Genomic DNA, 14,806 nt, shown 5'->3' on the forward strand with positions numbered 1-14,806 from the left:
TGTTTGTTTTTACTACTGTGAAAGTCAATGGTTACAACCAGGTTTTCAGCTTTCTTTAAAGTATCATCTTTTGTGTTTAACAGAAAAAAGAAAGTCAAACATGTTTGGGACAGGTGAATGTGAGCAAATCACGGCAGAATTTTTAGTTTTGGATGAACTATCCCTTTAAACCATGATTTATATTTAGTAAAAGTGTAATATGCTTGTATTTTACTTGTTACTTTATTTTCTAAAACCACACACTTTAACTTTGAATACCATGGCTAAGCTATGGTTAAAGTTTTTTTAGTATCTATTTTTTTTTTTTAGTAAAACAAATGGTTAAATTTAGCAAGTTTAGTGTGTAAATGTAGAGTGGAAAATACATTAAACATAGTAAAGAAAACTGTACACATGTACAGTTGAAGTCAGAATTATCAGCCCCCTTCCATTTTTTTTTCTTTTTTTCTTAAATATTTCCCAAATGATGTTTAACAGAGCAAGGAAATTTTTACAGTATGTCTGATAATATTTTTTTCTTCTGGAGAAAGTCTTATTTGTTTTATTTCAGCTAGAATAAAAGCAGTTTTTAATTTTTTAAACAACATTTTAGGGACTATATTATTAGCCCCTTTAAGCAATTTTTTTCTCTCGATAATCTACAGAACAAACCATCGTTATACAATAACTTGCCTAAATACCCTAACCTGCCTAGTTAACCTAATTAACCTAGTTAAGCCTTTAAATGTCACTTTAAGCTGTATAAAAGTGTCTTGAAAAATATCTAGTCAAATGTTATTTACTGTCATCATGGCAAAGATAAAATAAATCAGTTATTAGAAATGAGTTATTAAAACTATTATGATTAGAAATGTGTTGAATAAATCTGCTCTCTGTTAAACAGAAAATAAGGAAAAAAATAAACAAGCCATCTAATAATTAGGGGGGCTAATAATTTTGACTTCAACTGTATATTTTGATAAACTGGAGTATGTTGTTTCAAAAACATCTCCTTGATGTCCAGTAAACTTCACTCTTGTTTTGCAACAATTTTTTTATTCACAATGATTACAACCTCAAAAATGGACAAATTCTTTTGAAACAGCCTACATCTGTTTTTAGGCCACTTTACTTCATTCTCTCCAGCTTTATCAGCTTGACGCTTTATCTTTGTTTGTCCTGCTCGGTTCCCCTGACAGCAGTGCTGTTGGCCAGCCTGATGATTCCCACACACACACACACACACACACGCACACACGCGCACACACACACACGCGCGCACGCTCACTGGCGGTTATGTTGCTGCTTTATTTGATCAGCTGTGTTCGGCACATGCCCAGAGCTCTCCTGCTCTTTCTATCAGCCCACACAGCAGTTCCGCATCTTAGAGGAAACAAGCTTCTGCAATCATAGGCCATCACGGATGAATGATTCACGTCATTGATTCACCCTGATTCAATATTGTTCATATGCTCTCGGATTGTGTTTTCAAGCTGTAACTCTTGTACGGGAGTCAAAAAAGTAGGAGAGACAGAGTTGTTCAAATGCTGAGATGAATGTGCTGGAGAAGGAAAGGTCACTTCGCTTTCTCACATTACAGTAGCTATGTTTGTTGAGCATGGTTTATATTTGTTTTATGGACATGACGTTCACATGTTCAAGCTACATACAGTAATTGATTCTTGATGATCATACACTGTAAATGTGATTAGTTACTTAAAGCGAGTATAAACCAATTGTCTTAAAAGAAACAAGTTGACTTTATAAAAGTAATTTAAGTGAACCCAAATATACTCAAGGTGTATTGAAAAAACGGATTAGTTTACTTTTATTTAAAGGGCACATAGTGAACCCCTTTTTATGATTTAATGTTAATATTATGGTTGTTCTGAGTGTGCCAGTTTAGGTTCAGTTCAACACACAGTTCAGGGGCCTCATGTATCAACACTGCGTACGCACAAAAACTTTGCGTACGCCAGGTTTCACGCTCAGAATCGCTCACGTTTGGATTTACTAACGATAAACTGAACGTGGGAATGTGTGCAGCTTCACGGCAGCTTTCTGGCAGGCGTACGCACATTTTTTGTGCGTGTCTGTTTTATTTCCTTTGGCGACTCCTAGAGGCAGTTGTGTTAAATTCCTCTCTACAAAGTGTCTGAGCCTTGCAATGGCAGCTGTATGAGACGGGTTCAGCAGGTATATAAGGTTTCCATACCATACAGTTGACCAGCTAAACATTAAAGCACAATTTGCATCAGTCGCCTGTTTTCCCAATGTAATCTGAGCGATCTTCCGCACACGCAGTGCTATAAAGACACTATCTGAAGATGAATTTGCATGCGTGAATCAAAAACATTTCCATTCAATAAATGTGCAAATAAAATATGATGCTTATTGATATGAACTTATTGATGATTCCTACTTGTCTTTCTCGTGATAAATAGTTGGCAAAATCTGATATGTAGCGGGGGAAAAAACAAGAAACAGTTCATCAGACGCTGGATTCGAGCCGAGTTCATGCTCGATCGTATCAATTCATGATCACATGCGTCTTACGAGTAGCACCACTGAGACTGTTAAGCGTTATGCAACATTTTACAGATATAAATCACACTATTTCTTTTTTTTTAATGCACTCAGTGCGATGTTCAGACCCAACTGTGATAACCGCATCAGCTAAACTCTCCCACTCAATTTTTTTTCTTTTGTTGTTAATTCCGGAGAACAAACTTGCAAATAACACCGCTTTTCTCCGGTCTACCTCCGAAAGCAGCACCTCCAATTCACATTCTGTTCAAAGTTTCTCTTTTTGCTTGCTTTTGACATTGCTTTTTCGTTGGGGTTTCTATTAGCATAGTCATTAGCATATTCATACGGGGAGGAAGCAGGGAGGGGTTTTGTGCTCGTGCATGTTGCGCTCAGTTTCACGTTCATTCAGATGTACAAAAGAATATGCGAGGGATTCGGCGTACGCAATGTTTCATACATCTGAATTTTTTTCTGCGTACGCACATTTACAGCTTTGTGCGTACGCAATGTTTTAGTATGATTTTCACGCAAGTCTTCGTACATGAGGCCCCAGATGTTTTTATTAAAATTTGTTAAAAAGTGTCGTGTTGGGGGCGTTTACACAGTTTGCTGTTTTAGGGGCGTGTTGCTTCACAGTTTCGGCTTCCCGCCCAATGTAACAAGGGGGCGGAGCCAAGAGCTCCCATGCTCTGTGTTTGCAACAGACAGGCTGACAGACAGAGAGAGAGAGAAGCTAAGCTAAGCTAGGATGAGCATTCAGCTGTACCTGTACAACTCGGGACACAGACCAAGCAGAGAGTACAAAATTATTTGTGTCTTTGTATAGTCTTGGTGTTCAAGTGCGGAGCTTGTACACCGAGATTAATAACTACATATACTGAATTAACTTTGACTGAGGCACCGAATGCGCCGTGACACGGCACACCAGGCACTCAGTGACGCGGCAGAAACATGAAGTGTCCCGAATTGTCGCGCCACGCATTCCAGAACTCTAAACACAAGCCTCCACCAGGGTAAACACAACGGCGCCGAGGCCGCCGAGCCACTGACCCGAAGCTCCGCCGCGTGCACCCCGACAGAAACCCACGCCCAGAACTCCGAAATGCACGGCACCGCGCCACGCAAAATGTACAAGCAATAATTTCGATTACAGCGATAATGTGGAGAATATTGATCTTGTGTTGTGCCCAATGAGCTTTTCATCAAAAAATAGAGTAAGGGTGTTCCTTTAGTGATATCGCTTTGACTCAAGCTGAAAATGGCGGACGTGCAACAAGAAACTGAGGATATGATTGTAACACGAGGCTGTCAATCAATATTGGTGGGCGGGGGAACTGCACTCCTACGTAAAGTTGCAGTCGGTCTGAAAACCGCTCCAATTGGTCCACCGTTTTTATGTTGTTAAATTGAAAAAAAAGGACTGTGTGTGTTTTTATCACCCTAATATGACGGTCTATACACTATACCTGCACACATGTCTGTCTAAACAGCTTGAAAAGTAAATTTTTCATTATAGGTGCCCTTTAAAAAAAGGTGAATATTTATAAAAATTAAGTCAACCTAACAGTTCCAAGATACAATTGGTTTACTTACATTATTTTTGTAGAGTCAACTTGTTGCTTTTAAGGCAATTGGTTTACTCGCTCTAAGTAACTAATCACTTTTTTACAGTGTAATAGATGAATTAACACACTTAAAAAATGAAGTATGCTGTTTGTTCAAAGTTCTGATTTGAAATGAGTTGAAACAACACAATTTTTACATTTTTTGAAGGAGGAAACTTAATTGTTTTATGTTTAATCCACTAAATTTGTAAAAAAAAATTATAAGTAAACCTATTTCTTTCATGTTGTCCCAACACAAATCAATTGTGTGGAACCCAGCTTTTTTACAGTGCATGAAAAACAGTGTAAAAACATTTGGATTCCACACAATTCCTTTATGTTGTCCCAACACAAACTGAGTAAGTTAACTTAATTGTTTTTACAAATTTACCTTAAGTGGACTAAACATAAAACAATGGAGTTTCATTTTGACAATTCACTTAATTCAGCCTGATCTCATGTGGAATCGTAAGTATTTTATGTTTTGTCAGTTTAGTGGCTAAAGTTCAGTCGTATAAAAATGTACGATTTTAAAAAGGAGGCGTAGCACCCAACCCCACCCCTAACGCCAACCGTCATTGGGTGATGAGCAAATCGTACTGAATTGTATGAATTAGATCGTAGGAATTCATACGAATTAGCCACTGAATCAAAAAGTTACAAATTGCCGTGAGATTGCATTGGTTAATTTTATGTATACATTAGCAGCCAGTTGTTTAGAATCAGTAAGATGCTTTAATGTTTTATAACAAGCTTTTTCTGCGCACAGAGGCTGCATTTACTTAAAAAAATACACTCAAAATCAAAAACTTAATTGCTTTTTGTTCTATCTATTTAAATTATTTACTTTAACTTAATAGATTTGTGTTGGAAAATGTGTGGAACTCTGCAGTTTTTATAGTGTATAGTAAATCTGTAATATTATAATTAATTATTGTGGTTTAAGGCTGAAGTTTTAAGCATGATCAGTCTTTTTTCCTGTCGTGTTGTCACGATACTATAATTTCCCACTTTGATATAATACCTTAAAAAATATTGACATTCGATACCATTTTTAATACCACGGGGAAAAAATTCCACAACATTAATAGTTTGTAAATTTAGTAAAAAGAGAAAAAAATATTTAATGCTAATGGTTTTACCAAGTACTGTACGTCAGCTGTCCTTAAGTCCAAAATTCAACAAGTTACAAAAAACAATAACAACAAAAACGAAATTAAGGAAATCTCATCTTATTGTCTGGTTAAAACAAAACTGTTCAAGTCTTAGTATTACCATTAATCATTTCCTGCTAGTGAGAAAAGAAAGTCCAAAAGCAAAGCCAGTATCGTTACTAGCCAAAAGCAGTGATCTGCTCAAGAATAAACCTAATTATTATTATTATTATTATTATTATTATTATTATTATTATTATTATTATTATTATTATTATCATTATTATTATTATTGTTGTTGTTACCATTCAAATACCATTCAAATGTACCCAATTTTTTTCACACTTTATTTTGATGGTCCTTTTGTTGAATTCAAGTTATATTGTATCTACATGCCAACTAATTCTCATTAGATTATAAGTAGACTGTTAGGGTTGGGGTGAGGGTGAGGGTTAGTGTAAGTTTACATGTACTTGCAAAGTTTTCTATAGTCAGTTAAATGTCTGTTGAAGGAGCAGCATCAACACATATTAAGCAGACAGTCTACTGATACTCAAATGGACCATCAAAATAAAGTGTTACCAAATCTTCTTGAAATATTTACTGCAATAAATTGTTTAAGAGTGAAAGCGACTACATTTAGAATGTAAAAAAGTAAGATTGCAAATAAAAGCTACCATTTTAAACTTTCAGCTTTGGATCATTAGACATCTTCTAAGTTTCAAAAAAGAGGCTGAGGTCTTCGAAGTTGTCAAGTTGAAGCAGTTTATTGTTACAGCAGAGTTGGTCGATCAATCTCTCTCCTACAAATGTTCCAAAACCCACAGTTTATATACAGGCTTTTCCCATAGTCATCATGAAACAGTGGTGTAGCATGAGCATCACATTATTTCCAGGCTCAAATAGGATTCTAGCCTTTATATTGATGGCTGTATGTTTTTCTGTTTTTGCACATCTTAAAGGTCATATTTCAACACTTTTTAAATGATTCTATGCATGCTATTGCTGTGTAGGTTGAGCAAAGTTGTTTTTAAGTTGTTTTTGTCATGGTCAATACACCAATACGTGTTGCATATGCTGTCTGAATGGTCTTACTTGACCGCTGTTTACTTCTGTGTGTTTTGCTCTGCATCACTTGAATGTATTTCTATATGTTTTAACAGTGTATTTTAATAGTGGCAGATTATACAGTGATTATATAGTGATTACATAATAAAAGTTCCTCTATAATTCTCCTATAATCACAGGAATAAATTAAATGTGAAATTGCAGCTGAACCGGTTCATTTGTATTTTTGGTCAAATAAATGCAGCCTTTGTGAGCAGAATTAGCATCTTTTTTAAAACATTGAAAAATCTTATTTATTCTAATGATGTTATTTGGCATTATTTGGAAGTTTCATTCATAGACGATACGTGCAGAATAGACAGAACTTGATTTTTGTTTTTCCACAGGTGCCAATGAAGTGTTATATTTCCTGTTTTCTCCCTCTGTCTTACATGCTCTCTTCTGTTTCTCTTTTTCACAGGCTGTTTGTTTGAGAAGAGACTGTGCTCCAGAGAGCAGTTCTGCTCTGATGGTGAGTATCACACGGTTTATAGATAAACCAAACCTCGGAAGCTGAGGAAAAAAAGGACACATGCTTCCATCTTAATTTCTTTGCTCTTGATGATCTAACTGTGAGTTCCGGATCATTTGCTCGACACCACAGCTCTGCTACATCCTGCTAGCGCTACGACACAACAAGGGACACGAAACACAGAGCTAAATAATTCACATGGCAGGAACTTTTGCTTCGCTCATTTCACATTAGTCAACAGATTGTGTCGGTCATGTCTGAGGCGGATGTTTATGGTATTTGCGTCAGTAGATGTCTACATGGAAATGCAGAAGCACCTTGGAAAATGTTGTATTTTGCATTATATTCTGTAACAATTGGAATTAGCTCTTAGAGATAAAGTATAAAAATAGTTGGGTATAAAAATGCAACTCCAGATAACAATTTGAATGAAAAGATAAATTGAAAATGTCTTTTTACTGTATATGGTGCAATAACTTGACAAACATCAAAATGATACAGGCGCAATATGGCTTTATTTATTTATTAATTTATTTTAGCATAAATTAGAAAGAATTGTGTTTATTAATAAATAACGGTAGCACTTTAAAATAATGGTCCATTAGTTAATGTTAGTTAATATATATATATATATATATATATATATATATATATATATATATATATATATATATATATATATATATATATATATATATATATATATATATATATATATATATTAAATTCAAAAGTATTAGCCCCCCTTTCAATTTTTGTTCTTTTTAAAATATTTCTCAAATGAAATTTTTACAGTATGTCTGATATTTTTTTTTTCTGGAGAAAGTCTTATTTGTTTTATTTTGGCTAGAATAAAAACAGTTTTTAATTAAAAGAAAAAAAAAAGATTTAAGGTTTTAACATTTCAGAATTATTAGCCACTTGTTTATATATACATACATACATACATACATACATACATACATACATACATACATACATACATACATACATACATACATACATACATACATACATACACACACTACCAGCACACTATCAGTCAAAGGTTTGGGATTGTTTTTGTTTTATTTATTTATTTATTTATTTTTTTGTTTTTGTTTTTTTTTTAAGTAAAGTTAAATAAAGTATTTATTATTTATTGTATGTTGTTTCAAATGAAATTATTAATTCAGTCATTATTGCTTGTATTACTATATATATATATATATATATATATATATATATATATATATATATATATATATATATATATATATATATATATATATATATATATATAATGTGGTCATGTGACTCTGAAGACTGGAGGAATGAAGCTGAACATTCTGTTCATAATAATAATAATAATAATCTACATTAGAATAAATAAGAAAATAAAAATCTACATTAGAAGAGTTATTTTATAGTGCAATAACATTTCACAATTTTACTATTTGTACTGTGTCTTTGATGAAATAATTGCAGTCTTGGAGATCAGGATAAGCTTATTTTAAAACATTTAAAAATCCTACTGACCAGAAACTTTTGACCGGTAGTATGTGTGTGTGTGTGTGTGTGTGTGTGTGTGTGTGTATACATATATGTATATGCAAAAATCAATAAATAGTCAATCTTTGGCAACGTTAGTACATTCATGTTAACTCACAATACATTAACTAATGTTATCAGCATGTTGTCCCAACAAAAAATGATCAAGCTTAATCGTCTTTACAATTTTAAGCAGATCAAACATAAAATAAAGAAGATGTCCCAAAAAAGTTGCTAAATTTAAAAGAGTGGTTTGAACAAGCAGCAAAATAGTTTTTTGAGTGAAGCACAACTTTGGATTTTAATAATTTATTAGTAAATAATATTGAATTAATACATGCTTTACTCGATTATTCATACTTAGTTAATGTTAGTAAATAAATACATTAACTAATGGGCTATCATTCTTAAATGTTTTCTAAATAATAATAAAAATGTTAGAATAAAATTTACCATGATTTACAGACAACATCTGCTAAAATCTCATGGAGTGTAGCAGTAGTTTATATCCCAAAAAGGGATATAAATATAAATTTTGTCATATTTAGATGAAAAATTAAAACAGACACAGTGAAGCTCCAAAATATGAATTATTTGTGATACTAGTTTATTTGTAATAAACAAAAAACATTTCAAATCTAAAAAGTTTGCATGATCTCTTTTCAACAACAGGTCAGAATAAACACCTAACTTTATTTTCAACATAAACGTTTCTGTTACTTTATCTTTCCATATTTTGATATTTTAGTTTCACGACAGATATTTTAATAGTGATGAAAATGCTTTCTAAATATAAAAGTGCTCTATACAGTAAAACATCTTATTTAAATGATGTAGATACCCATATAAATCATCTATTGCTTTAATAAAAGCAGCATATTCTCAGTAGTTTCATGGAACCATCAGTCACAAAACATTGCATGTTAGATTAAGCACACAGAAATAGTTAGAAATCATAATAATTATTTAAAAAAACAATATTTCAATGTTAAAGCTCAAAATATAAGAGGTCTCAGACTTGTAAATCCCAAAGTATGTGACGTTAGAAATAATGAATATAAATTTTCATATATTTTACTGTAAACACTTCTTGTATTTCACCTTAATTATCTTAAAATTCTACTCTGGAATAATTTACCTGTCCTATCTGTCACTTAGTGCTCCTATCAGGGATTCACCAGTGAGTGTTTGTGTGTGTGTGTGTATCGCCACATCCACAAACCACTATTACTCTGTCACCTGCTCTTCCCTCTCTCCCTCAAGCCCCTCCCTCCCTTGCTCCGTGTCCCTATGGTAACAGTGACATCATCAAGCCCATGGAAGCGGGTGACGCCCCCACAATCACTGATGAGTCACTGCCGCTGCTTACGCACACGATCACGTCCAAACACACACTCACACACATACATATACCTGCCAATTCAATAGAGCTGCACAAATACTCTTTGAATTGTGCTCGCAGTGACGGTTATCTGGGTCTCTGTCAAGGCTTTTGAGTTTCCTGTTGCATACATTGAGGTGTATAAATAACCGGTGTTTATGTGCGTTTTCAGTGAAAATCAATAGCTTGTTGTATAATTTATTTTTCTCTTGCATTTTAAGACACACAAATATTGAATGCATATGATTGAATGCTGATCATGTGCAGAGGTATGCTTATGAAACAAAGGAAGGGGGGGGAAACTGTACTTCATCTCTGATGGTGTTCTGTAGCAAAATATGTATGCAGTGCTCAGCATATATAAGTACAGCCCTCACAAATCTCTCTTTTAAATTCATATTTCTAAAAGGAAGCTTTACAATTTTATATTTGTGCACATACATTAGATCTGGAGCTTATCTTACAAAATATCTTTCGATAAGGGTCTAAAAACTAGTACAGCCAAATTTATATGTTATAGAAAATATTAAAAAAGGAAAAATTAAGAGAAGCAAAAAAAAAAAAAAAAAGTAAAAAAAAAAGTTATTTTTTTGCAATATTTTGCTTAAATTTAATTGTATTATCATTTAATTTCTAAATATGCTTAGTGACTAAAATATTATTTTAATAAATATATCTGTTTATTAAATTGAAATGCACCAAAATACATTGCCTATATTCACTGAGAAACGGATGGAAATATTAAATTCCAAAATGGGGTGTACTCATATATGCAGAGCACTGTATTTATAATATATTTTAAGTATAAAGAGAGATTTACATCATTCTTTATTTTGTCTGAGAGACGTTATATGCACTTTACAATAAGGTTCATTAGTTAATGCATTTACTAACATGAACTAATCATGAACAACACATGTACTGCATTTATCAATCATAATTGAACATTTACTAATGCATTATTAACATCCAAGTCCATGCTTGTTAACATTAGGTAATGCACCATGAGTTAACATGAACTAACAATGAACAACTGTATTTTCAGTAACTAACGTTAACTAACATGAACAAATACAGTAGTAGATGTATTGTTTATTGTTTGTTCATGTTAGTAAATGCATTAATTAACATTAATTAATGAACCTTATTGTAAAGTGTGACCAAGTTACTTGACATTAAAAGCATAAAGATGAAGCTATTTTGTTGCCCCTATTTGTTCATTTATTTTCTTTTCAGCTTAGTCCCTTTATTAATCTGGGGTCGCCACAGCTGAAGGAACCACCAACTTATATAGCATATGTTTTACGCAGCAGATGCCCTTCCAGCTGCAACCCATCTCTGGGGAACATCCATAAACTCTCATTCACACACATGCACTACAGACAACTTAGCCTACCCAATTCACCTGTACAGCATGTCTATGGACATGTGGGGAAACCGGAGCACCCGGAGGAAACCAACACGAATGCAGGGAGAACATGCAAACTCCACATAGAAATGCCTACTGACCCAGCCGAGGCTCGAACCAGCGACCTTCTTGCTGTAAGCCGACAGCACTACCTACTGCGCCACTGTGTCACCCTATGTTGCCCCTATTTCAACCTAAATTGGGTAAATATGTACCAACCTGAATGTTGGGTTAAATTTGGTTGTATATATTAATTTGAAATTTTTTTTTTCAAATTTGAAAATAGGATTATTCATTATTTTCTATTACTAGTGTTAAGGAGTGTTTTTTATTTATTTATTCATTTATTTAATTATTTATACCTTTTTCTGTTCCTGATGCATAACATCCCATTGAGATTATATACATACAGTTGAAGTCTGTATTTGCCCCCCTTTTAATTTTTTTTTTTCTATTTTAATATTTCCCAAACGATGTTTAACAGAGCATGGAAATTTTCACAGTATGTCTGATAATGTTTTTTTTTTTTCTGGAGAAAGTCTTATTTGTTTTATTTTTGTCTAGAATAAAAGCAGTTATTAATTTTTTAAAAACCATTTTAAGGACAGAATTATTAGCCCCTTTAAGCTATATTTTTTTTCAATAGACTACAAAACAAACCATCATTATACAATGACTTGCTTAATTACCCTAACTTGCCTAGTTAACCTAATATACTTGTTTTGCAATAAATATTGTGACTTAAATACAATTTCACAAGATGAATCTCACTATTTGACAGTTTTACAGTATTCAGGTACAGAAATGTGGAATAATCGCAATGCAAACAAAGCTTTTCTTACTTGCTTCGTCTCATTTCAAGTCCAAATATCTTGTTTTTCTTTAATTCAGATGAAATAAGGCAAAATTAAGAGTTTTTCCTTAAAACTAGCAAAATTATCTACTTGTGGGGAAAGTAAAATGATCTTGTTTTCACTTTGAAATGTAGATGTTTGAACTAAAATACAAGGACAAAAGTTTCTTTGTAGCATAAAATTTATAAAGTCCATATAAATACAGTGATTAAAATGAATTCTGTAGATACTGGTCAACTATATCCAGACTTAACATTGCATATATTTTCGATTTGACTACTGCAGATGCGCACCATGTGATATCAATATAAAATATTGTGCAGCCCTAATATACTTACATAAATGATGTGTTTATGTTTAGACATATTGTATAAGTACTAAGAGTTCATTATACTTACGCAGCCTCGCGGTCGAAACATTTGTTTTTTCTTTCCTCCTGTGATTGATTTCATAAATGATTGAGTGTGGTCTTTCTTTGATACTAGTCATCACCCAAAACCGGGTTGAAACCAGCATTTTTTTACAATCTATATCAACATACAGTTAAAGTCAGAATTATTAGCCCCCCTGAATTATTAGCCTCCATGTTTATTTTTTCCCCCAATTTCTGTTCAACGGAAAGAAGAATTATTCAACACATTTCTAAACATAATAGTTTTAATAACTCATTTCCAATAACTGATTTATTTTATCTTTGCCATGATGACAGTACATAATATTTGACTTGATATTTTTCAAGACACTTCTATACAGCTTAAGGTGACATTTAAAGGCTTAACTAGGTTAATTAGGTTAACTAGGCAGGTTAGGGTAATCAGGTAACTTATTGTATAACGATGGTTTGTTCTGTAGATTATCGAAAAACAAACTGCCTGAAGGGGCTAATAATTTAGTCCTTAAAATGGTGTTTAAAAAATTAAGAACTGCTTTAATTTCAGTCGAAATAAAACAAATAAGACTTTCCCCATAAGAAAAAATATTATCAGACATACTGTGAAAATTTCCTGAACCTGTTAAACATTATTTGGGAAATATTTAAAAAAGAAAAAAAAAACAACAATCAAAGGGGGGCTAATAATTCTGACTTCAACAGTATGTGTTCGAGTCAAAAGTTAATTTTGTGATGCGTTTGTTACTGCTACGTGATTCTCTTCCTGAAGCGGTGGCGTGAGTTTGTCAGTTCTCCTGGGTCACTTCTATTTCATATGAAATAATGTAGTGTGTATTCCCAATGCCCAGGGCAACTGATCCATCTCCCCCATAGTCCTCTCATATCTCCATCTGCACTATAAATAGCCGTGAGTCATGTTGGTGGACAGACCTGCTCGGAGATATAGAAAATGGCCGGGTTCACGTTTAGCACTCATCTGCGTTAAGGGATGGAGGTGTTTTTTTTTAAAGCACACAACTGGAGGTTTAGTCAGGGATGAGTCAGTGGGAGATGTGTGGGATGAGAGTCTATAACAGCGTGCGTTGGGTGGGCTGAAGATAAAATGAGTGTTTGTTAGTCAAGAAACTGGCTCATCTTTCACTTATGGGTTATTTTGTCTGCGACATGTTGATGTGCTTCTTCCTATTCACACCATATTTTTGCACACGCGGTTCATATTTTTTACATAGTTTGACGTTAGTTAGACTGATATTCGTAACCGTTTCCAATGCAAGTTTGCAGAATTGTAAACAGATTTGCGTTGACTTTTTAATTGATTGCTATGGAAGTATTCTTTTACAGCAGGATTTTTTTTTTTTTTAAATGTGTTTTATCGTCCGTCTTCTGAATCTGTATGGTTTGTATTTTTGTTTGTGTGTGTTATAGACAAGATCTTCGGACAGTGCCGTAGCTCCAGACATGATCAGGTTCAGTATCAGGTCTCTGTTCCTGTTCTTCAGAGACTGCAGCAAGTGCTCAAAGAGTTGATGCTTCAGGGTGAGTGCAAACACACACACACACACATGCACACATACTGTACACACACATACACACATGAGTGGATTTAGAGATATTGAGGCCCTAAGCAATTCCAGCCAGGCCCAGCAGTCCTACTATGCAACCTTTAATTTTATTGATTTAATTATTGTATTTTTATCTTGCTGTCTTTTTCTTATATTATATAATCTTACTTTCTATGTCTGTATCTTAATGTAATCACTAAATTGTAGTTTTCTTAAAATGAATTCTCAACAAAATATCTGAAATAAATAGATAATCAAATTTTTAAGACTACATTACCTGACAGAAGTTTTGTTGTCGATTAGTTGTAAGAGCAACAGGCACGTGCACACATAGGGCTCAACCTGGATAGAAAGTGCCCTTTCAAAATGATCTGAAGTGGCCCCGCATGCTCCCCCCCCACCCCAAAATGGCCCCACCCCCTGCGCTTCACTTCGCAACAAACATCAACCCCCCACCCCCTGCTCTTCAGTTCGCTATAACCCCCCCCACCCCCCCACCGCTGTTCAGTTTGCGACACAAATATTTCATCATACACATGCCCCTTAGAAAGTCTCTGCACGGGCCTAAAGAGCAACACATAATAACAATTCACATCTAGTTGATCATTTAGAAATGTGGCAGAAGGTATTTTTAAAACTGCATCCCAATCATCACAAATACCGCAGAAGTCCTAATGGAACCCACATGGATCCAAGATTCTCACAGAAATCAGTCAAGTTTGGTGAAGGAAAAATCATGGTTTGGGGTTACATTCAGTTTGGGGGTGTGTGGGAGACCTGCTGAATGGATGGCAACATCAAAAGCCTGAGGTATCAAGACATTTGTGCTGCCCAT

At 33.9% G+C, this 14,806-nt stretch overlaps 1 protein-coding gene across 2 annotated transcripts in view; it reads left to right on the top strand.

Annotated features, from left to right (window-relative positions):
• ptprna (protein tyrosine phosphatase receptor type Na) overlaps window positions 1–14,806 on the top strand; it is a 71,167-nt gene that overhangs the window by 4,392 nt on the left and 51,969 nt on the right. For both annotated transcript variants that reach the window (XM_017357652.3, NM_001130588.2), the window contains exons 2-3: window positions 6,795–6,845; window positions 13,835–13,945. In XM_017357652.3, coding sequence (XP_017213141.1) covers window positions 6,795–6,845; window positions 13,835–13,945 — 162 coding nt within the window. The remainder of the gene's footprint in view (window positions 1–6,794; window positions 6,846–13,834; window positions 13,946–14,806) is intronic.

This window comes from Danio rerio, chromosome 9, assembly GCF_049306965.1.
Source record: "Danio rerio strain Tuebingen ecotype United States chromosome 9, GRCz12tu, whole genome shotgun sequence".
Lineage (NCBI taxonomy): Eukaryota > Metazoa > Chordata > Actinopteri > Cypriniformes > Danionidae > Danio > Danio rerio.